The 25,024-nt window shown below is 39.9% G+C and overlaps 1 protein-coding gene and 1 long non-coding RNA gene across 3 annotated transcripts in view; one reads left to right on the top strand and one right to left on the bottom strand.

The window, feature by feature from the left end:
* LOC148720557 (uncharacterized) overlaps window positions 1-25,024 on the top strand; it is a 486,858-nt gene that overhangs the window by 53,449 nt on the left and 408,385 nt on the right. The gene's annotated exons all lie outside the window — the stretch shown is intronic.
* On the bottom strand, window positions 1,011-19,736 carry LOC111318850 (dedicator of cytokinesis protein 7-like). 2 transcript variants are annotated; one of them, XM_088739793.1, is made up of 21 exons: window positions 18,607-19,736; window positions 17,781-17,905; window positions 16,781-16,980; window positions 16,169-16,256; window positions 15,495-15,591; window positions 15,142-15,276; window positions 14,751-14,903; window positions 13,895-13,957; window positions 13,588-13,683; window positions 12,895-12,963; window positions 12,327-12,370; window positions 11,639-11,702; window positions 11,056-11,223; window positions 10,281-10,499; window positions 9,636-9,770; window positions 7,617-7,797; window positions 6,978-7,123; window positions 5,860-6,003; window positions 4,613-4,737; window positions 3,135-3,290; window positions 1,011-2,666 (listed from the first exon to the last, which is right to left on the bottom strand). In XM_088739793.1, the coding sequence occupies exons 1-20, from the start codon at window positions 18,877-18,879 to the stop codon at window positions 3,164-3,166; spliced, it is 2,652 nt and encodes an 883-aa protein (XP_088595919.1). In that variant the 5' UTR covers window positions 18,880-19,736; the 3' UTR covers window positions 1,011-2,666; window positions 3,135-3,163. The 2 variants fall into 2 exon arrangements, with proteins under 2 accessions (XP_088595919.1, XP_088595920.1); XM_088739794.1 differs by lacking the exon at window positions 3,135-3,290 and having other exon boundaries at window positions 18,607-19,735.

Raw genomic sequence — 25,024 nt, 5'->3', positions numbered from 1 at the left:
GAAATTTCCACATAAAAGAAAACTTTTTTTATTCATTTTCGAAACAGCAATTGGGTAATTATGTTGGTAACCATGGCCACACCAATATCCTCAGAAGTGAAAGATAAAGATAGTATCTTCACTGCGCGCGGTGAAGATATGATTTTTTACTAAAAGGAGAAATCCTGGTATTTCATCAGTATAATAAAAGACAATTATGTCGTCATGATTTTGTTTATAAAAAACGAGTCATTTCGCTTTCCGGCCTACTCATACGACTCATTAAACTAAGTTCTCGCAGGTTGTTGTACAGCGGTTTGTTTACCTCATTTGGATCGGTTGTGTAACGATATTTTTTAACACTCGATCACGCGTATTATATGAATTTTAAGCCATTATGAATCTGACAATTTTTTTTTTACCGTACAAATTTCACTTTGATCGAATCTCTATCATTTTTTTCAGTTCTCTGAGGTTTGATCTGCGAAAAAAAAATGTGATGAAAGCTTTAAAAGACACATTTCCCGTATGAAGTTTAGAATTTGAGTATGTGACATCTTTGTGAAGCTTCTCGTTCAAAGGAGTGATCATTTGATATATTCTCCCTAAAAATTTTAATACAGCCGGTTCAAAGACAGGTGATGAGAATTATCATAACGTTGAGGTGAACTATGTCTCGATAGAACATTAGACCGTCATGAAAAAGCCTTTAATAAAGAAATCAATAATGTGGGATCATTTCCATCTCATGGGTGGGGATTTCCTATTGTTATATTTCGATAATGCTCATAACCACAGCTGGCTATTACTAATGTCTTTACATACTGTTATCTAAAGGCGCAGGAAGGGGGGGTGGGAGAATTCGAGAACTTTACAAGCGAAAATCTCCTTGGAAAATGTAAAAAATGCTCAAGGTTTTTCGACAAGATCATCTAGCTCACGATTATTAACGCATGCGAAACACTGAAGTTCTTTTTTTCCTTTTTCTTTTGTCTTTTTGGCTCAGGGAGGAAGCTAAACCCAAATCAAAATGTGACAAATCTTTCTCCGTTTTTAATTTTTGTTATTTTTACTTGAAGCTACTTTGCAAATACTTCAAAAGCTTTGAGTATGAGATGTTTTTAAATTGTGCCGGCAAACATAAAAAGGGCGACGTCACAACTTTATCTAAACAGACCACTTAACTAATAAGAACGCGTGTACGTTGTCCATTATTTTACAATCATAAATGAAAATCTCTACAACCTGAAATAATTTACCCTTGCACGATTTACAAAGAAGAGTTTTAGTGCCGTTTTTCCGGCAATTAACTTCTACTCTGTCAGAGGAAAAGTGAAGAAAATCTTACGTGCACGGCAAACGCTAAACAGGTACTTCCACATAGAAACAGTGAAACCGCAACCGGCAAACGTGAAAAATGGCGGGAAATAAGGTGACATAGGTCACTTTTGCCGCTCACGTTTTACGTAAACGCGGTGCTAAATATGTCTATTGTCTCGGACGCATCCCCAGTCGAGTGAAGTCACCAACTTGTCACCGTTGCTGTTTGCAGTTCAGATATTCCTTTCGCTAGATAGAAATTGTTCCTAGATAAAAAATAACATAATTTCTCACAAGCCTATGGGCATGTAGTTGTGCGCAATTCTCAATGCCTGTCCCAGTGTCCTTAGATATGTTATGTCGCGTCTTTGGCGTTGAAGTAACAAAAAATTACAATAACAATAGTTAAGCCAAAACATTTCGCACTCATTTCTGAGTTCAGTTTATTTAAGAAACTGTTCTCTAAAGTTGATCAACCAAAGGACTTTTAATTTCTCTGTCCAAAACTTACTGCATATTTCAAAAAAACAAAAGCCACACATTACAAATCCGTTCCAACATTGGAAACATTGCATTATGTCTGTGTGGAGCGGGAATTTTTATAGCTTTGTTACTCTGCAAATACAGACGAAATTAAAGAATTTTCTTTGTGACCAAAAAATTTGTTTACTTTCATGTACCTGTACAATATTCACAATAGAGTGTTTACTTCTAAAATCTACAATCTTGGTAAAAACGTCTGAGGCACTATAGCTTCACCTTGTAAATGGCAAAACATGTACTCACCCCTCCCGCCCTGGACAATGTTTGAACACAGATGGTGTGAGTTGGGGAAGGGAAAGAGGGAGGGAATAATGTTTTCGTGGATGGAATATGAAGGCAAGTTGCTCACGAAACACGGGACGGACTCATAAAAAGGGATGTGTGTTTCTCCAAACGTTTTGGCCAGGATTGTTAGCACATTAAGCTAAAAACTGTCTTTTTTACCTTTCTTTGATGACCACACTAATTACAAAACACATCTTGCGGTTGAGAAAATATTTGGTCGCTAATGCCCTTAATTTACAAGAATCTTTGAATATGAAGGGGCTCTTTTAGGCCTCCATCAAAAAAGAAAAGTTTCTAAATTTTTTTTGTGTGAACTGTTCGTACAACCAACTTCCAAAGAATTTCTCAAACACGAGGTTCACAGACTGCAGAGAATGAAATCCATCAATCATTCCATCAATCAATCAATCAATTCCAATTATTAAAACATACAAAATTGACATGGTAAAGATAAGGCTCTCAATGGAATTTTTTGTTAAGCTATACTGTGTCCTGTATTAAAACTCTTAGAGATTTTCCTCAGTAGGGCAGATCCTTCCCTGCAAAACGATAACAAAGTGCGCAGTTATTTAGCAGTCGCATATAAAAACATGTTATAGCAATTAGCAATGAGATTATTCGCTCCACTGAGATTTGTATGCGTGTTACCTGTTGTGGGCTTCGCGCGGAAATCGAAAGTAGAAAATCTTATTGATTCAGTTTATGACATCAAGACAACCTCATGCTTTTATTTCGTTTTGTTTACAACCGCGCACCGTTGGGCTACTCACGTCTATGGCGGAATTTACTTCGAGTATCTAGCCAATCAGATTGCAGCATTTGCGATAGAACGCAAGCAGATTTATTTAAAAAGTAATATGTAGGAAGCTTATTAAAGGTAGAGGAGTTCGATAATTTTCAGCATAAGCCTCCTTTCGTAAAGTTAAATTCGTCTTAGACTCGTAGCAGCAACGCTAGCACCACCGAAAATAAGCATCGTGTATTACTAGCGTGGAAAATAAACTTACTTTTGCCTGGTGGATCCACGTAAGGTGCCCTACTTGTTCCTCAAGAGAGGTTCAAGTTGTTCGGTAAGCTGTGTGTAATTCCTTTCCAGTTCTTTCTGATAGGCGCGTTGGTCAGATGCGATAAGCTGCTTGTTCCTATGCAGAGCATCTCCACACCTAATACACAGCGATAAAATGTCTTAAGGCACTACAAGGATTGAGGTATTGATAACTCCAAGGAGTGATAAAGTCAGACGGTTGCGGTCTGGTGGGAGGAAGTGCACTCAGTGACGGTATCTGACGTGATATTTGGTGTCTTACATGAACTTAAATGCACCGCACAAATACCCGAATGTAGCAAAGTTAGCCCAAGTTCAAGAATGCTACCTGTTGGATAGCATAAAATGTTCATCATCATTATCTCTTATTTGTCTTATTTTAACAATAAAAATATTTAATTACAGCGATAACAGTTAGAAGGCAACGAGACCTAAGAAGCCACCGGGCTTATGGGAGAGCCACCTCACTTACAATAATAAATCAAGTAAAGAAAAAGTGCTGCGAATTTGCGGCTTGGCCAATTCAGTGCTTATTTAAGTAGAAACTCTTGCAATTTCGTCTTAAAGCAGAGAAAGTTTACCGAACGAGTGACTGAAATAGGGAGAGAGTTCCAAATTTTAGGACCTTGGTAGAGAATTGTAAATTGCTTGAGATTTGTACAGCACAGATGCGTTCGATAATTACTAGCTGTTCTGGTAACATAGCTGTGAATTTGGCTATTCCTTACAAAAAGATTGAGAAGCAATGGGGGCAATAAGTTATTTTTTTAAATAGAACATAAATTTGGCGACTTCAAAGGTATTGACTTGGAAAATATCTAAAATTCCTAGCTTGGAGAATAAAGGAGCAGAATGGGCTCGATAGTCTGAGTTGGTGATAGCCCGCACCGCTCGCTTTTTTCAAATAATAAATTCTATTTAGGTTAGATACGTATGTGGACGACCAGACGGAGTTACAGTAGACGATATAAGGATAAAAAAAGATGTAGTACAAAGTGAGTTTGGTTGTAGAGAATAGGGAAAAGCGAGACCTAAATATAATACCTATCGATTTAGCGATTTGTTTACATACATAGCTGATATGGTGTTTGCAGGGGAGATGATCGTCAATATAGACCCCAAGAAACTTAGTTACATTAGGTTGTTGTAGGGTTTGCATGGGAATTTTGGTGATCCAAAAACTAGAAAACGCAGTAAAAACACATGGGGACAAGGGAACTTTATAATTATTTCAAACTTCTATATGGCGATTGCCCATCCAAGGCCTCACTTTTTATTTTGCACGAAGAAGATTCTTGCTCACTCGTTAGCTCTTGTAATGCACGTAACTTCGGTTGAGTTGCTTAATCATTCGAGTCTTGCATTATACACAAAAAGTGCTTCTTGACTGATTTTTATGTCTCGGTTTGTTGTTTGCCTGGCTATACACAATAGCATTACCTCTTGATAAACTCTTTGAAACAGAGTCTTAGTCTGTGATGGTGTCTCGTGGTCATTGGCGTTTCTGCGCCATCTTCAGAGTCCTTATCGTGACACAAGAACACCAAAGCAATCTCTAGAGGACCCTGTAAATACAGCACATCACCCAAGCGACAGTTAGACAAGTCAACCTTAATTTTCAAAGGAACTATATTGCTATCCAGCAAAACAATAGTTTATCACTTTATTGAGAATGGTGATTGTAAACAGGAGGTTTATTAGACCTGACATGAACACTGACAATCATGGTTAAATCAGAACTAAGCACTACTCGTAAAACGAACAACTAATCGCAGTTGGGCTGGCTAGAACTACATTGAAACGTCTACTAGGCTAGTATCAACGAAAAATTCTCCGTGCCACAAAACCAACGTTAGGATGTTACAGTCACTTGTTTATTGTTTATCCCATCGTCTATCAGCTCGAATAGCAACTTGTGGACACAACGGAAACTGCTGCCAAGCCCTGGCGTTTTACGACATCGTAAAGGGTTTTAAGAGAGATTACTAACAGGGGAGCTTAAATCCGAGGGGGCTTATATCCTAGGGAGCTGATATCCGAGGTGCCTCATAGGCGAAGTAGAAAAAGTGCTTCACAACGGGCTATGGCAGTGTTGATGAAAACACAAATTTGCATTTACTGGTCCTTAATTAAGCTTAAAAAAGTCATAATAAATTAAGTTCCCATCAAGCTAGAAGGGGGCTTACATCAGGGGTGTGTGGGTGTGTGTGTGTGTGTGTGTGTGTGTGTGTGTGTGTGGGGGGGGGGCTATTATCGGATTATTGTTTTTTTTCTTTGGAAGTAGGTGAGCCTATAACCGGGATATAAGTGATGGAGCTTATAGACGACAGTTTACGGTATGCACGAACGGACAGACAAAATGAATGACTGATCGACCGATCAGTAGATCCATGAATCAAGGGGGTAAGTTTCTAAAGAAACTGTGGTTCTGAGTCAGTGGGATTAACAAGGTAATTTTGGTTTTATCAACTAAATTGATAACGTAATTGGCCACCGTAAAGAGTTTCAAAGCTGACGTTCCGCTCTGACGAAGTTCTAGTGCTCGAAACGTCAGCCTGGACATTCTTTATGGTGGCAATTTACATTATCAACTCAGTTGATAAAACCAAATTACGATCAATAGATTAACTGAGGACCATGACAAGATTAAAATAAAGTGCCAATAAAAAGAGAGGTAAACATTTGACCTGATTAACAGTAGTGCCAATGGAACCTTGTAGCACCATCTGCAACATCTTAGGGTTTGGTGGTTCTTGGTTGATTGCGTTCAGAAGCTCTTTTGTCCTTAATTCCATATCCTCGATGGCGACTTCAATGGGACTCAACGTAATCTACACCATGTCAATCAAGTGGACGGTTATAAATCAATGTTAGAAGAAAAACAAGTCTCTGTTGATCTGTTATTGACAATTATAATGCTTTAAGAATCACCAAGTTAAGCGCCTGCGGCTTTTAATAGCTAGCAATAGCCCATTTGCGAGTTACCTTTGGCCTCTTTTTCAAGGCGAGTCCTGGTGCTCATCCTTTCATACGATTATAAGTTTTTACTCACACGCAAATTAAACTGATTTTCATAAGAATAGTTGAGAACCAGGCCTCGTTTTGAAAGAGAGGCATAAACCTAATTCGGAAATGACTTATTGCGTTCGAGAAAGAAATTTCGACTCATCAGAGTAAATTGATCATCCAAGTTTCTTATTAAGAACTACCACAGGAAAAGCAATCCTGTACAGTAGCTGGGTCAAGGGTTTGTGCGTCTTGAAACGTCAAACCACAATCCCTTAACCCTAACATCAGTATGCATATTCTCCATATTGTTCTCTACAAATTTCCTTAGGTGCTAATAAGGATAATTCGTTTAACAATCAGGAGCTTCTTTAATTGGTGATCATTTTATTTATTCTCATGACCTTAATGTGTAATTCAGGGGGTGATACTGTGGAGAGAACTGACATGCTGGTCACCCTTAGTGTTAAAGAGCTAAGCGGGTCATTCCCAATCCGTGTCCATCTTCTCCATACTTCACCATTCTAGTTGCTTTCTGATTTATTTTTCTATCTTACCAAACTAATCTTCTCTGGTTTCCTCTCAGTTAAATGTGATCATGTTTGTCGCAAAAATCGGCCATAAATATCATGACGTAACGCCTTTAAAGGAGGCTGGGGACGGGTAAAAATAACGTCATGTCTGAGCTCACTGAGCCAAAAATTCTTCCTTAAATAGAGTTGCCGAATGCAACCAAATGCGCACATGTGGATTGGCAGAAAAACAGCTGCACCTCAACAAAAAACAACCCAAAACTGACCTGTTCACGATGCACAACATTGACCCGTGTCTTGACATACGGGAATGAGTTGGCGGCAGTCAAAATTGTCTTTCTCTTGTACTGAGTGACCAGTTCGCCGTGAGGCTTCCCGCTCGGTGTAAAAGGAGTTTCGTACATAAACCTTCCTGTGAGTTTAAAAACGCAATCTCTTAAGGGATAATAGAGCACTTCTTGATTGCTGGCCGTGAAACCCAACTGAACAACCGATAAGAACAGTGGTTTAACAACGGCTCATATTTGGTGTGGAAGACACAGTTGATGTAAAACAAAAGAAAACAAACGACCATAAAACGAAGGAAATAATGAAATCCATAGGCCATTTCCGAATTACCTTCAGCCTCTTTCTCAAAGCGAGGTTTGGTGCTCAACCATTCGCATGAAAACGTCAGGCGCGGGAAAAAACGGAATTTGCAAAATCGAAACTGGTTTTTCATCAGCATTTGATTAGTGGAGAGGACGGTTCGAGTTTTCTAAACCAAACAGGGAGCACAGTTAAAAAAAAAAAAAAAAAAAAAGAAACAAGGAATTCCAGAATACTCAGTTTCAGCACTCTTTTAAAAATTACTCTGAAAGCCTAAAAGAAGATAAGATAGACTGTCAAAAGTGTAGTGAACATACTTAGGTTGAAATTCTTGTCAAAGTAAGTAATTCGATCCTTTAGTTCGTATTCGTCAAAATATGGGTCCACATAGGTCAGTTGGATGTATGCCTTTTCTGGATCGAGCTTGTCTTGCTCAACTGTGTTGGAATCTTTGATTACTTCCACAACATTTGGCCCAAACTTTTCACCATAAAATGCCTGGAAAAAAGAAAAAAATTCCATAGTGAGCTCCTGTTTCGTTGATTAATTTAATTCCAACATCAAATAGGTGAAGGCCTGGATAAAAGTTTTTGCAAGTTGTTGCTTCATACAAGATGACTCGCTTGTTTAGTCGGACGATGTTCGAATTTACTACTTTGTGAACTTGAGAAAAGGATACGAGACTACATAGCTCAGTTAGTAGAACACTGTCGGTGCGAAAAATACTGACCATTATTTATTTGATTATTTCCCCCTTTAATTAGAGCGCTACGCAGTACTCTTAAAACGAACAACTAACCCAGGCTGGTATCAACGACAAATTCTCCTTGTACAAAACCAACGCTGGGATGATACAGTCAGTTTTTTATTGTTTATTCCATCGTCTGTCAGCTTGAATAACAACTTGTTGACGCACCGGAAACTGCTGCCAAGCCCTGGGGTTATACGACTTTGTGAAGGGTTTTAAGAGAGCTTTAGAGGAGAGGGGCTTATATCCGAGGGGGCCTATATCCGAGGGAGCCTATATCCGAGGGGGCCTATGTCTGAGGGGGCTCATAACCGGAGTAGAAAAAGTGCTTCACGACGAGGAGCTATGGCAGTTAGTAAGGCACTGTCAGTGTGAAAATTGCTGACGATTGACCACTTTCATAAATGGCTGCCGGATTAATATTCTTTTGTTTAAATTTAAATTAACCCTTCTGGCCTCGCTTGAGATAATGTATTCTTTTCAATTTTGTACCGGAGAATTAGGTCAGAAGGGCTAATTTAAATTTAAACAAAAGAATATTAATCCGGCAGCCATTAATGAAAGTGGTCTATTGTTCCTTGGTTATTTCTTTCTCTAATTAGAGCGCTTTCCGATAGAGAGTCGTAAAACCAAAACCATAGTAATTACAACAGTGAGAGCTTAAAGTAAACTAGACCAAACTGTCTAAAGTATTTAGTATTGCATCTGATTGGTTGACAGAATAGTACGCGTTTTTTTGGGCCAATCACAGAATGAAGTAAGGTAAAAAAAAAAAAAGGAAAAGCAATCCCGGATCGCTTTCTTCACCCAATAGAAAATTCTTTTCCCCGCCTGGTGCAACGATCCGACACACTTGAGGCTATTTGAGTTCGGAAGGTGGTATAACAACTTTTAACTTGGAAAAATCAACAAAATTTAAACACGTCTGATGCACGATCCTCGCAGTAGATAGCGCTATTTAAGCAATAGCGAAAATTAGACCGGAAAAAATCAGGCCTGTACGAGACTCGAACCACTGACCTCTGCGATACTAGTGCAGCGCTCTACCAATTGAGCTAACAAGCCAACTGGGAGCAGGCCGTTAAGTTGATTCGTAATAAACCCGTGAAAGTGATAAATCAGATACAATGAAATATATGAAGTTCATATATTGAACTGCGGTATTAGATACGTATGATGCACGATCCTCGCAGTAGATAGCGCTATTTAAGCAATAGCGAAAATCAGACCTGAAAAAAATCAGGCCTGTACGGGACTCGAACCACTGACCTTTGCGATACTAGTGCAGCGCTCTACCAATTGAGCTAACAAGCGAACTGGGAGCAGGCCGTTAAGTTGATTCGTAATAAACCCGTGAAAGTGATAAATCAACAACTTAAACTTATTCGTAAAAAACCCGTGCAAAAGATAAATTAAAGAACTGAGTTGAAAACACACCAATGTGGTCGTAATAAACTTAGAAGGAACAAGAATGGCTAACGATAGAGAAGATTAAAACGGATTGTAACTGACGAACTAGAAAATTTCAGACAAAATTTTTCAAGGTGCACCAACTAAGACAGCCACATATAAGGCTTAATAAACTAACCTGTAAACGATGCGACACTTCAGGGAGCTTTGTAATGGCGGGTTCTTTGTAAATGTACTCTTCTCCGTCCAAGTCTCCAAATTTTGATCCATAAAAACCAACTCGGAAATATGTTCCCAACATACGCTTTCCCTCCTGGCAAAAACAAACAAACAAAAAAACAAAACAAAACAATCTCAGGGTAAGTGAAACTTCTCTTCTCAACCAGTAAAATGGAATCAATTATTTTCAACCCCTAAAGTAATCTGGTGTCTAAAGGAACCAGTTAGCGCTTGTGTACGTATGAATACAAAAAAAACACAGGCAGCGTGGCCGAGTGGTCAGCGCGTCGGACTCGTAATCCGCTGCTCCCGGGTTCGAGTACCGCTCTGACCACTATCTGGATTTGTTTCACGGTAGCTCCGAGTTCAATTTATGTTCAATTTGAATTATTTATTTCTGTTTTTTATTTGTGGGCCTCCTGGAAAGTAGCTTGTAGCTAAGTGTGGTGCCACATTAAATAAAACTTAACTTAACTTAACTAACTTAACTTAACTTTAACTTAACTTAAAAGACAAAAAATGTTGACCGCTCACACACCTCAATTACTAACAGCACTCATAGAAAACATGATCAAACCTGGAGTCTATAAGAGCTATCTCTTACCGTCTGTATAATCTTGCCAAATGCTTCAGAAAGCCTCTGATGAACTTGAGTTAGCTTCTTGTAATCACGTTTTGCCTCCAGAATTGGTATCAAAAGTTTATACACCTCGTTTACACATTCAAATAAATGAGATCGGAAAAATGTGTTTGCAGCTGTTTCTAGAAGCAACACCAATCCATTCTCACAGAAGTACTTTCCGGTACAGATTCCTTCCTCATCCTGAATAAAAGAAGCAAAATATGTGAACAAAAATATAAATAACCCTGAAAATAATAAGGATAACACTCACTTAACCCAATCACTCCAACTGAACGGAAGGTAAATTCTCCTTGCAGTTCTATTCCACAGGACTCCCCGACAAAGAAATATGTGATCTCCACTTGGGAGAATAAGCTCTCAGGTCTTTACAGCTAAAGGATTTAACACCTGGTATGTTTGAACATGGTTTGACGAAGAATGACCACCATCACATCAACAACAAAAACCAAAAATTCCAAAAGCTACGAAGGGGAAACACACGACTCAATTTATTGCAAGAAGAGGAGATATTTTCCAGCCATGCGTCTGTTCCTCAGCACAATTGTTCAAATGGCAGATGACGATATGCGGCGGATAAATCGTAATCCAGCGGAAAAAGTGTACACCGAACGTACTGCGCTATCAACCGGATTGAGATTTATCCAGTGGATAGCGTTATCCATCCTATGAACCACCGGGGCCCGACTAAAATTGTTTCACATGCGGCCCGTTTGGGAAAGACAAAGTAAAGACTTACAGGTGATACTACATCATCTGAAATAGCGCTTTCTTCCAGCACATTGGGTGATATCTTCTCAAACGAAACGCATCCAATGGGTAGGTACGGCTTGTCTTCCAACATACTCAGGTACTCAGACACCAAACCTGCTGTACGTACTAAACACATGGCTGCTTCCACTTTATTCTGCTCAAAAGAAACACAACAAAAGGAAAAATACGACAACGAGTCATCATTCGAGGTCAGTCAGATTATGGTTTCTTGATGCACTTGAACTTAAAGTGATCACATACTGAAAGCTTGGCCGAATACTTCCTGTGTGTAAAGTTAACTCATTACTGCAATTATGGAGGCGCACCTATGCTTGGTGCAGCGTTCACGCGGAGCCCAATGTCTAAGAGAATGTGCCAGCTTTTTAGATTGAGAAATTTGGTTTCCATATGACGGCAATTCCTTCGTCTGTACGTAAACCTGTATTTCGCGAGCGCAACAGTATGCATTGTCAGAAATTCGAAATTTAGAAAGGAAGTAAGAATTAACCAAATAGAGCTTCACCGCTTTCCTTCGATAAATTAATACCGAATCTTAAAGCTATTGGTACCTCCCCATGTTTGGCAGCCATGTTGTACAGCCAAGTCAGTCGTAAGTCAGGTGAATTTTGATATCTAGTATGAAAAAGATGAACACAGTTAAATGCTAGAACCAATTAATAGTGCCTGGAATACAAATGTTGTACAATGCTTAATGAGACACTTAACGTCAAAATAACCATCAAGATAAAAAAGTTACGTTGTTCATCTGTTCACCTGCCTCGATTGTGTTTTAAGAACCTCCCTTAAAGTATCACAACACTGGCTATTACCTAATTCATATGCGTAGATGGATTTGCTCTTAAGCGATACCTCTATAGCTCATTAGTAAAGCACCCAAACGGCAAGTCCGAACGACTGGGGTTCAATTACCCACGGGGGAGAGGTGGATTTTCTCTTGGAGTTTCTCTATCGATAGTGCGTTTAGCATCACTTTATAGTTTCATCATCGGAATTTGGTATACACCCGAGCTCTCTCGACTTCAGTGCAGCAAGGGAAGGGCATCCGATGAAGGTCCGAATCATTCAAGGGATATCCGATCAGGCGTTTGGGAGGCCATTGATATTTATCCTAAATAAATATCCGAGTTTTTCCCACTTTGGGACAACAGTTCACAATATTTGGTACCGTCAATTTCATTACTTTTGCTTGACGAATGCAAGAGCACTTGCATCAGAAATCCTGCGAACATCACTTACCCTTTAGCAATCCTGTACATCAAGTCAATCAACATTTCTGGGTCCTCAATAAATGAGAATGGATAGCAAGTTATGAAAACGGTATTAATAAAAATCAGGAAAAATATTTTACTAAAATGCTATTTCAAGTTCTCAAATTTTTCCCATTATTTTTTCCGTGAAGTCGATGAGTAGGGTTGAGAAATAAAGGAAGCTGGAATAATTTTTGGGAATTATCCAAAAACTTAACAAGAATGCGGGGAGTATCTATCTTCTTGGCTTTCTGTAAAGTTTTGGTAACAAAGCGAAACCTTAACGTCAATGATTAGAAAAATTGGGAACCGCGGCCTACAGATATGAGAACAAGGAGTAAGATTTTTAGACAATAGGTTGTACAGAAGAGAAAAATTCATGTTACGAAGTGATCAAATCATGCAAGTTAGTGGTTGAGATATAAAAAATATACAGTGAGTGGTCTTCTACTAGACTCTTTTTCGGAAAATACAACGCCTTCACAACAACGCCTTAACAGAACGGAAGTAACCAATCAAAACCTTGTAAAACAGAAGCTCAAAATTTTAAGGCTGACCTCTTGATACTCTTTCATTTTGACTGTGTCCGACAGAATCATGTGGAGATTGAACACCAACTCCCGGACCTATGAGAAGATTGTAAGTTATTTTCCTCCCAACATAAGAATCATATTGGTAGTAACCCAAAATCCTAAGACTTATTGTGTAAAGTACCAATAAAACAAGGTCATGGATATGTAAACAGAGTCCTTTATTTTTCCTCCTCCTTTTTAGAAACTAGACTAGAAGGGATTATTGACTCAAATCGAGAGTATTTGCCATAACTAGAGCAACATCTGGTGGTGAACTGCGCGTTGTGGTTCGGTATGTGTGACTACTGGAGGTTACTAAGTGGGGACGTCCATCGAACTTTTAGGAAATCTCAAAAAAACATTTTGATTCTTTCGAACCTCAAACTACGTTCATAACTAAAATTTCAAAATAGTTTCAAGGCTGGGAAAAAATACTTCTTCAACCTTTAACACCCTAACATCAGTATGCATATTTTCCATACTGTTCTCCATATATTTCCTTAGATGATGACAAGGAGAATTTGTTGGACACTCTAGAGCTTCTTGAGTTTGTGATCATTTCCTTTATGCTCGTACATTAATGTTTGATTTAGGGGTGATATTGTAAGGGGAAATTACAGTGTAGATGCTAGTCACACTCGGGAGTTTGAGGGTTAAAATAGCTGTGCGAACATTCACCTGATCCGGAAAAATGCTCGTTCTCAGCTCCTGATCTGATTCAGCGTATGTAATGATTGTTTTCAGTGACCGACGGAGATGATCTTCATTAAACGCCTGCAATTAACGAGATTGTAAAGTTCTTCGGTTACTGCGCTGAGGAAAGCGTTAACGAATCATGACAAAAGCATTGACTAATCAAATCAGAATTAGATGGTCTAAAATAAAGTTCAATTAACAGTTGAAAGCAATCATAGCGGTACACCTGACAACAATAATTGTAGTGAACTTAACAAATAAGCTGAAACAAAATAACTCACGAACTCACTTGTGAAGTGCCAACAAGACTGGAAAGTGACATTGTAACTTGCATCTTGACTCTTGCAAAATTCTACAGAATAATCGTTTGTACAAATAAACAACAGATAAACGAGTAAAGGGGTAAGTTACTTAAACAAACCGTGATGCTGTTTTGGTGGGGCGTATTGGAAGATGATTCGGTTCTATCAACTGAGTTTATAACGCAAATTGGCGACCTTAAAGGGTTTCTGAAGCCGACGTCTCGAGTGTTAGCTCTTCGTCAGAGCGGTCAATGTGATAATGACACGGCCAGAACTCAAAACCTGAACTATTCGCTGATTCGTTCATTAGGACGACCCAGTGGTTACCGGTCCTCAAAAGCTGTTTTTCTTTTTTTTTTTTACGTTATACAGCGATGTAAAAATGGATTTAAAACTCAAACAATAAATATACGAGAAATGAAGCAAAAAGAACCAGTTTTTTAGTTAAGCCACACACTTCTATTCTTTTGGTTTACGTTCTCAGAACGTTCGAAAAAACAGGCTCTGGGGCGAAACAATTCCGCCACTACGTCTGCCATACAATAAAGAATTTAAGCAGAGAAGTTATCGAGACGCAGAAGGCAACAGGAAAACTGATCTTAGCGCGTTTTGACGCCAATATATCGACAATACTGTCGTCGCTATAGCATTTTAAACATCGGGAATGAGAAATTTAACTTCCGGTTGCCGTCTGTTTCTCAGAAACATTTGTGCTTAAGCTTCCTATTGTAGAAGCTCAATAGTCTCAAACCAAAGTTTCACACCAACGAAAAAAAAAAACAAAACAAAACAAAAGCAGCAGCACTATTTAACACCAATGTCCACCGAAGAGTTACAACTTACATTTCCTATTTCAAAATTCTGTCGCATGAGGAGATAGAGTGACGCGCTGGCTTGGGCCCGAATACTACTAAGAGCAGAGCTGCAATGGTTTAGCAGTCTGGAACACAAGTCTGCACAAAGTTCGGTGTCATCTTCAAACAACAGCTCTGGGAACTAAAAAAAGGAAGCAGTATGTTAACAGTCTATATGCAACACAAATGTCTCGACAGAACAATAGAGACATCAGCTATCTAACCAACGAATAAACTATTACAGATGTCTACGCTTCTAGACATTGTCTCATGGAGGTATTTACGTTACCTTACGATGGATATATGAAGTTCATATATTTTGATTTTCGCTCTTGCATAAATAGCGCTCTCTACTGCGAGGATCGTGCATCTTACGTTACCTTGTAGACAATTGATCTTTGCGTTGCAAATATGTTCTGCAGGACTCTTTCACTCTGGTTACAGTTCAAAGAATGGAGCAAAACCCGTAGGATTCCACTTAATACAACACGCAGAGACTCTGAGGTAGACACCGTCTGAAAAAGAACGTTTCCACTTAAGTAACATCCCGTGGCCAATACAGGACTATACATTAAAGTCACTCAAGCCTTCATGCCGACGTCTCGAAACAGATTTCCTTTGGTAAGACCAAACATAGAAAACTTTAGGAAGAATGGCATATTCAAAGGCCTGAATAAGGAGCCGCCACTTATTTTCTCTTGACACAATGTCCTTAACTGCCACAAACACTGACCTGTACCAAGAGCTCAAGCGTGTCAAGAACAATGGTGTTGACCTCAGCAGCAAGCCCTCCTTCGATTTGAGCATTGACTTCAACTTCAGGACGTACTCTTTACGGAAAACAACGCAACAAATAAAATTGGCAAGTGATTTAACTACAACAAATTGCACGAATATCGTTAACGCTCTCTGATAAACCACTCTCTCAAAGAAGTCCTTCTCTCTGATAAGCTCTCAAGTCTTGTAAGCATCCCTCTCCGAGAGGCTCCCCTCTTTTATAAGCCCACACGCTCCAATAAGCTCTCCTATGTAATACCCTCCATCGAGGGTTTTAATACAAAAGCGCTCCCTCTCTAAATAAACTCTCATCTCTCCTTCCCAAAAACAAAAACGTAAGTGTTGCTATTCTCTCATAGAAGAAAACGTTTTAGTGCGAAATTCATTTGTCTTTGAAAGCCTTCACTAACTTCCTTCTATAATTAAGTAGGGTTTCGAACCAAAGACGGTACGTAATATTCACTAAAGCTGGACGACTCCTACAAAGTAACGGCTAACATTTTGGCTCTCATCATGAAGATGATAACGCCTCTCCCTCCCCACCCCACCCGTCCTGTAAAAATCCTTCCAGCTGGACCCCCTGAATTTATCTACCCTCTGGGGGCTTACTGAAACATTTTCGGTATGCACCTGTCTTGTTGCTCTGTAGCCTGTCTCCACTGTGTTTGATCCTTTCGCCATCTTAATCGAGACTCAGGAGTTGGTGACTGGCCCTTTTCTGTTTGGACACAAAACGCGAAACAATCTGAGTTGAGGTAACATTTAGGACAGACTATGGTGTTGCATGAAAATTCGCGGAAGTTTCATTTTGCGGAGTTGTTTTGTTTTGTGTGAGTTCGAGTACTTCAGCTTGCTGGGGTGAGCCAGTTTTAAATGCTTCATTTTCCAGCCTCTGTAACACTGCAGTTTTTTCAGAAACTGATCAGTTTGTTTTTAGCAATTTTCCTAAGCGCAGAACAAAGTAAAATTTGATTGCCCTGCGAGAATGTCAACCGTGCATCTAAGTATTTTGCAGTGGCACGCTCTATCGACTGAGTCATAAATTTCCAGCATTTCTTTTCCTATCTTCGGATAGATTATTGTTGTCATTGCTGATTCTAGGAATAAGTCGCTTGTCAAATGGCCCGACATATCACCCGCCTTACTAACGAGTTCCCCGAAGCTCCCCTAGTAAAGAGAATCCAATAAATTGTCCTTTGGGACAAATGTTCATATCTTTCTTTAATCACTTAGTTTTGTTACCTAACGTCACTCTGCTGTGTCGCTGCATCATTTCCCTTGCGGCTCCCTTATTTCCAAGCAACATCTCTTCTATTTTTGCTTTTACATCCTGCTGCGCCTTCGGTCTTGGAGCGGTTGGAAACTGCGAAGACTTCTGCACCTTGCCGCCATACTTGAACAGAGTGATGCACAGCCGGAGAACATCCAGCAACAAGCCTAGTCTGGAATTGAACCACGATAGAAAATTTTAGCTACCTAACTCTTAAACCCTCAGAGATCCTGAATTTGGAGCTCCGAAATGGAACGAAGAAAGATGTTCTTCGTCTTGTTACGAGCGTGGGACAAAGAGATAGTTCCGAGTCCCGTGAGGGAAAAAAAACATCAACCCATTGGATTTCGCGCTCCTCATAGAGGCTCAGGTTTTTTTATTAGTCCTCCTCAGGGCAAGACGAAATAACATCTTCCCTCATAAGAGATCCATTATCCTAGTCATGGCTGGTGTACTGGAGCCGGGGTTGACCCTAATCGGAGTTACTATCCTATGTTCTAGAGCCTTTCTCCACCCCAGGGGTGTAAATGAGAAATAATGAACTGTCAGGGAAACATAGGTAAGTAGGAAAGTGAAGTCAGTACTTGAGCCAAATGGCTTATCCAGCCAGAGCTTATCCTGGTTTCCATGGCATGAAGGGACTAGGACTATTTCTACTCCCCCCTAGATAGGATGCCAGTCCTTCGCAAGGATACCCCATTAGCCCTTCCCTGACCATGCTCTTGTACCCATTCATACTCCTGGGAGAAGGCACTGTGACAGCAAAGCGTATTTCCCACGAACGCAACACAATCACTAGCCCAAGTCTGGAACCTGGACATCTCGACTCGACTCCAGCGCAATAACCAATAACTACCGCGTCACCAGGACTCCGTAAACAAAATTCCCTGTCAAGATATAACTGGGTAAGAGTGGACAGTCAGTGAGGTTAGGCGACTAATGCATACTGGGAAATGAGAGTTGGTGACATACTTAGCAGGCTGTTGGTCTTCCCACCAATCCTTCAGCACGTCACTAGCCATGTTCTTCAGTACCCACAACAGACACACCAACAGGTTTCTCGTAGCTTCAAGGCTAAGCTGCTGTGGTTTACTTTTCTGTACAACATAGCAAAGAATGAAAGAGGCAGTGTTCATTTGTGTCATGATAGATTTTCACTGAGCTTTTTGTGTTCAATACAAATAGAATCAGTTAAACGCACTATAATATGCAATGATATTAAGGGGGTAGGTAGAATTTTTATGGAACTGTACTGCTGCGTTGTTAAGGGGGGGGGGGCGGGGGCGGGGGCAGGGGTAGAACAAGATAATTCGGTTTTATTAAATGAGTTGATTGGCCACAATAAAGAGTTTCTAAAGAAGACGTTTCGAGCATTAGTTCTTTACGATGGCAAATTTACACTATCAACTGAGTCAATAAAGCTAAATCATCTACCAGTCAGAGATTATGCTTCGAAATCTTGGTAGTAATATGCTAAAAAAGTTCCTGCGCCTGAATACGACAATAATCCGTCAAGTGACGCGCGAAAAATGTTTGGTGATGAGGTTTTGACTGTAAAAGAACGGTGTTGTCACGGGCAACTTTCCTCCTTTCCAATGGCAACTGAATCTCAAGAGCCCGGCATCACCAACGCGAAAGCCCGCCGAAAGAAGGTGAGCGACACGTTGCCCCTGGAAACAAACCCAGTGACCCGTGAAAACAACACGATTTTAACGTTAAAATGACTGAAAATCGTAGTAATTAGTCGCAGTTTTTTTTAGACAAAGAATGGAAAGCTTTCAAGAAACTTGCTAATAACCTGTGATGCAAATTCACCCCTGTTGTCATCGGAGCCCATTAAGGTCGATATACTGGACGTGGCTATCGCCATGGCAACATCAGGGGTAAAGCTGAAGCTGTGTTCGGTACCATATCCATGTAGTTGGTGCAGGGCTCCTACCACCAACCCAGCGATAGGCAGATAAAGAGCTGCCACGGCTGAGCGACAGGACTCGTTATCATAACGGGTGTCTGAGTCATGGCAGGCTATCAGGTCACGTGTAGTGTCTATGGCTTGGCATATTAGGGTCATGTCTCTGAAATTAAATGAAAAACCGAAAGGTCATATGCTGTTGGAGTCAACTATCGGCTGATAATGTTTAATGTTAAATCTTAATACATGCTATCAAATTTATCACGCTGCAATATTCAATCCATAATGTTAACATTATAAATAACTTACTGCATTGTATACATTATCATATTAATCACCGACTAAAAGCCTGTTTTCTAGTGCCTTCTTCAGGGGTGATCTGATCGTTGCAACAAGAGGTCCTTCAAAGCCTATAAAAGGGCCTCCTGTTGCACCATCAGATCACCCCTGATGAAGGCACAAGACAGGAGTGTCGAAACGCTGGCTCAATGAATTGTAATTTCCCCGGTTACATTTATTAAATATTTAAACCAGAGTAGCATCAAACCAAGCCTAATACTGAATTTTCTAGTACACCCTTCAGATCTGAAATCAGATTCTACACTAACACAGTGTGATCTGGCCCAGATTGTCGTATCTTGGAGATTTCCCTATGCTTTAGTTGGCTATTGCGAGGTCTTTGGGTTTGTTTTTACTTCACTCCATATCGAAAAATGCCTTAATCAACATCTAACCATAAGTTTGTCAGTTACTAAAAGTCTTGCCCGCCTTCCAAAGCCAGAGCCAGCTCAGAGAGCACCAAACTAGCCAGAAAGTGCTGCCGTCTGAAAGCTGTTGAAAGTTTCGCCATACTGTTACCGATAACTATAGTGTAGGTAGACATGGCCGAGTCGATTGACGAGACAGAAGCTGTGGGTGACGAGGGAGGGGTGGGGAAGAGAGGACTAGGAAATGACAGATTGAGGGTTACGTAGTGCTCGTGGCTGCAAATGATCCTCAGGAAGTCGAGTCTTAGCTGGTTTACCACTGGTTCCATTGTAGCTTGTTAATGCATCTGATGGAAAGCAATAAAAATACATATTTTAAATCTGGTACTGAACCCTGCCTTGAAAAAGACGATTTTTAAAAGGATGTTTTTGCGTCTTGTCACTAGAGCAGAATTACTTGCCTAACAACAAAATTCTCGCAACGACAGTGTTCGGGAGAAAATTCCCGTATGACTTAATTGTGTTTAAGAAAACTAATTGGCAAAATTCAATAAATGAAGAAACTACCTGGTTGTATGGCAGTTTTTCTTCATTCGTTTCATCTAATAAACTTGGATCTATATTTGCCAACCATTCCGACTCTTCGTCGTTAAAAGTTCAAATATGATTCAAATTGTCCGCCATTTTTTATTCGTACCTTCAATCCAATTCTTCGCTTGCGCGATGCGAGAAAACCTGTCTAACCGGTACTCTGGAGTACGAATACCGCGTGATATTTGTACTTGTCTATGGTGTTATTTGTACTCGAACATGTACTCTACGGAGTGTAGTTGGATGATAAATATATCTTATTAGAAGTTTTATTGTGTAGTATCGCTGAGTATTTTTCAGTACGAGATGTGCCGTATTTTGACGAGCCCGTAGGGCGAGTCAAAATACAAACAACGAGTAAAAATACTCAGCGATACTACACAACAAAACGTCTAATAAGAGATTTATTATCCAACACGCCAAATTGTTATTTCAGTACGGGCGAATTTCGCGGATATATCTGGAGTACATTATATCGCGTGATATTTGTACTCGTCTCGTGCGTTATTTGTACTCTGCGAAGCACAGTTGGATAATAATTAGTAAATAAACCCCTTCGGGCGGCTGGTATGTCGGCGGATAATGTCCGCGGCTGAGAGATTGTTCGAAAAATGAATATTTGGCCGAGAAGCGAAGCTTCAAGGGCAAATATGAAATTTTGAGGACAATCTCTCAGCCGCGGACATTATCAGCCGACATACCAGCAAGCCAGAACGGGGCTTATTTATTTTATAACCCTTCCATTAATTTTTACATCGCAATTAAACTGCGCGTAAACACAGTAAAAAAGCCAGTGGTGATCTGGCGAATGCGCGTGATTGACGCAAGCAAGCAAAAAAAAAACGAGTTTGGTTTCTTTCTACGTATATAGGAGAACGGAAAAGTTGAAACTCTTGTGTTGACTGTGTTTCTTTTTCACGGAAAAAATCGGAGGACAAATATCGACGCGGACGGGGGTTATTACGTGATAACTGTCCCGTGATTTTGCACCACGTGACGTAAAGTAATAATAATAATAATAATAATAATTTACATTTCTAAAGCGCTAAAATTATAAAATATTCTAAAGCGCTTTACAACATTATTAACTACAAATATTAAAATGATAAACGACAAAATATCAAAACAAACTGTAAGCCAGCTTGAATAGATGTGTCTTAAGCTTTGACTTAAAAATCGTTACACTTGGACTGTTTCGAATTTCAAGCGGCAGTTCGTTCCACAAAAAAGGTCCAGAACGGGCAAAGGCACGATCACCAAAGGTCTTAAAGTTAGTTCTTGGGACCTTAAGGAGACCCTGATCGCAGGAACGTAGCTGATGACCCTTGACACTGTGTGGCTGCAGATATTCTTTTATGTATAGTGGGCCTTGGTTATTTAAAGCTTTATAAATTAAAAGTAACAACTTAAAATGGACGCGATAAGCCACAGGAAGCCAGTGAAGATTATATAAGGCGGACGAGATGTGGTGAAACTTGGGAATCCTAAAAATTAGTCGAGCAGCGGCGTTAAGCACCTTCTGAAGACGCTCTGTCTGGTACTTGGGTACGCCAAATAAAAGGGAGTTGCAATAGTCTAAATGCGAAGTCACAAATGCGTGAACAAGAGTCTTCGTGGACTCAGGACTGAGGAATTTCCTAATTTGGCGAATTTTATACAATCCATGAAAAGCTTTGCTGCAGATCTTACCAATGTGAATGGACATGGACATATTGGAGTCAAACCAGGAACCCAGGTTTCGAACACTGTTGAGAGGCTGAATGGTAGAATTACCGACTGTGATGGAATCGATTGCGATTTTTGATAATTGATGGCGGGAACCAACAACTAAGAATTCGGTTTTAGAATCGTTAATTAACAGGCGATTATAAATCAACCATGAGCGGACATCCGAAATGCAGGCTTCAAGAGCAGCTATGGCGTGGTCTTGCGAAGATATGTCATTGGGTCTAAACGACAGATAAAGTTGTGTATCATCGGCATATCCGTGAGCAGAGGGGAGATGGTTAGCGATCACGTGATATAGTCGAGATATGTATAATATGAATAAAATAGGACCCATACAGCTGCCTTGTGGGACACCGCAGTTCAAATGAAAATCATCTGATGTTCGATCGTTTATGAGAACACGTTGTTTTCGGCCAGACAGATAAGACGCAAACCATTTATGGGCAGAGCCAATGATTCCAAAATCGCTTTCAAGAACATTAAGGAGAATCTGATGATCGATTGTATCAAAAGCAGCGCTTAGATCCAGTAGCACAAGAAGCGTAATTTCCTGATGGTCCATTGACATAAGAATATCACTTTGAACCTTAAGCAAGGCAGTTTCGGTAGAGTGAAATCTTCTAAACCTTGATTGTAACTTCGGCAGAGGAGCATTGTATTCACAGTGCTTAAACAATTGAGAAAGAACCGCCTTTTCGACGATCTTGGAGATGAATGTTAGATTGCTTACCGGACGGAAGTTTTTATAAGTTAACTCTAGACCGGGTTTCTTTAATAGAGGTTTCACAATTGCAGTTTTCCAATCATCGGGAACATAGGCGTGGCGAATAGACAAATTTACCATGCGAGTAATGGAGGGCGCAAGGACGTCAAGACAAGACTTCACAAGCCATGTAGGGATTGGATCCAGGGAGCATGAGGCATTAGACGATGTACTGATTATATTGCAAACATCTTCCACTGATAACGGCGAAAAACTGTCAAGTTCTACAGCTGGAGCAGCAGTATCAGAATAAGGAGGATTAACTTCAATATCACTGATGGAATCTTTGATGAGTTCAATTTTTTTAACAAAGAATTCCCCAAATTTATTCGCAAGTAGAACTGGGTCATCATGAGGTGGTAGATCATTAACATTAGGACACTTACAAAGGAATGAAACCAATTTGAACAACTTCCCGGAGTCACCAGCGCACTGATCAATTAAATCTGAGTAATAAGAAGCTCGAGTAGACTTGAGAAGAGCAGAATATCTATTACAGATTTTACGATAAGCAAGCCAATCTGAAGAAAGACCACTTTTAAGAGCTTTCCGCTCAGCCTTGCGACGAATACGTTTAAACTGGAGAACATCAGCGTTAAACCAAGGGATCTTTGCACGAGTAACAAGAGTTTTTGTCTTTATGGGAGCATGTTTATCCAGGATTTCTGTTAAAGTCGAGGAGTACTGCTTGGATAAATCGCCAAGGTTGCTCCAGTGTGTGTCACTGCAAAGTACAGACGAGGTGATGTCCGATTTAAATGCATCAATGTCGATGTTCTTTAACCTGCGATATGACACAGACTTGGTAGAGATTGATGAACTTGGGAAGCGAATAAAACACTCAACAAAAAAATGATCCGAGATGGGTAAGGTGACGTTAATGGGACCCAAAATTAAGTCACTGGTGGATCGAGTGATGATAAGGTCCAAAATATGCCCAGAAATATGCGTGGACATCGTTACGTGTTGTGAGAGGCTGAAGGTTTCCAGCAACTCTTTAAATCTTATAGCACAATTGCTATGCACCAAATCCATGTGAAAGTTGAAATCCCCAGCGATAATAAGAGGCTCAGGACACATGACAATGTTTTCAAGATACGACGAAAACTCCTCAAGAAATACCGACGCAGAAGAGTTGGGAGGGCGGTAAACAGCAACAATACGGATAGAGCGATTTGTTGTCTTCAAAATCCATTCGGAAAATTCAAAAGAATTATGTTCCTTCCCGTCCAGAAGTGTGGCATCAAAAGAGTCGCGGAATAAAATGCCTGTACCACCGCCGGATCGATTTGATTGCCGTGGAAAACTCTTGAATAAATAGCCATGACGAGAAAGATCAGCAATGCAGACAGAATCTAAATCGTTTAACCAAGTTTCAGTAAAAATACAGATACCGATATCATTGCGCATACATTAAGTAACCAATAAAATCGCGCCAAAGTTAATGGATGGGTTATAATGTGTAATATCACTAGGTTATTTTGAGTAAATGTATATGTCACTTCAACTTTCGGCTACAGAGCGCTCTTCGATTGAGCGTCCTAAAACCAAAACATAAATAATTGCAATGGCAGATCAGAAGAAAGGAAAGTACCCTTAAACAATTAACCAAACTGCTTAAGGCGCGAATGTACCTTTGAAACCCATTAAGAACTCAAGTTAAAAATAAGCAAACTACCTAACGCGCGGGAAAACGCAGGCGACCGAAACGTGATTGGTTTAAAATTTACTTCTGATTGGTCGAGAAAGTTCTCTGGACCAATCATAGAGCGAAGTAAAGCAAAACAATGCAATCCTGATTGTTATTGACATTACAACTGGCTAACCTTCACCTAATTTCCATGAATTAAAAAAACCTTAACTCCTTACCAAAGCGTTTTTGATTAATAACACTAGCGTTGTACATAAGCGTTGTGCATACTGCGACAAGCAAGGAAAAGTGAATAAATATCTAAACCTTCTTATAAGTAGTCTCGATGTCACCAATTATCGTTATTCTTATGATGCATCTATCCACTATGTACGGTGAAATGATGTTTTTGATCATCGAAAATATAGCATTTCGACGACGTTCGCCTCTGTGGCGGGCAGTGGGTAGCCACGATTTTATTCTTAGGTGAAGAGATTTCGAAAGTGGCGACACCAAATGAACCATGTGATTTCTGTCACAGTCCTTCCACGACTGATATTCGCTCATGCTCCATCCTAAGGGCAAGGCTACCAACAATTTCTACTTCTGAGTGCAAGCGCAATCTCTTAAAAGAACTTAACTTGTTCTGTTGCTAAGAAGTGGTAAACTGATCGAGTAATGGACATAAGTAAAAGGAGGATCCTAAACCAGTTTACATAATGCATATATCCTCCATTACACTCCGTACCGTCTTACAACTGAATTTCATGAACTGTATACTTAACAGTATAGATTGAATAGTTTATGCGTTAGGAGTTGAAAATAGTTTTCGAAAACTACATGCGTAAAAGTACTTTTTATAGTACAGATTCCGTTTCCTCTCCT

Source organism: Stylophora pistillata, chromosome 11 (assembly GCF_964205215.1).
Source record: "Stylophora pistillata chromosome 11, jaStyPist1.2, whole genome shotgun sequence".
In the NCBI taxonomy this organism is placed as follows: domain Eukaryota; kingdom Metazoa; phylum Cnidaria; class Anthozoa; order Scleractinia; family Pocilloporidae; genus Stylophora; species Stylophora pistillata.
This window is presented reverse-complemented; position numbering and strand designations above follow the sequence as displayed.

Bases quoted from the DNA above. Each gene is read 5' to 3' on its own strand.
- LOC111318850 (XM_088739793.1), bottom strand. From the start codon at position 18,879: ATGACCCTAATATGCCAAGCCATAGACACTACACGTGACCTGATAGCC. The intron at 16,257-16,780 runs GTAACAAAACTA...GTGTCCAAACAG, and splicing joins ACACAGCAGAGTGACGTTAG to AAAAGGGCCAGTCACCAACT. The intron at 10,500-11,055 runs GTAAGTCTTTAC...TCTTTTATTCAG, and splicing joins CAGATGATGTAGTATCACCT to GATGAGGAAGGAATCTGTAC.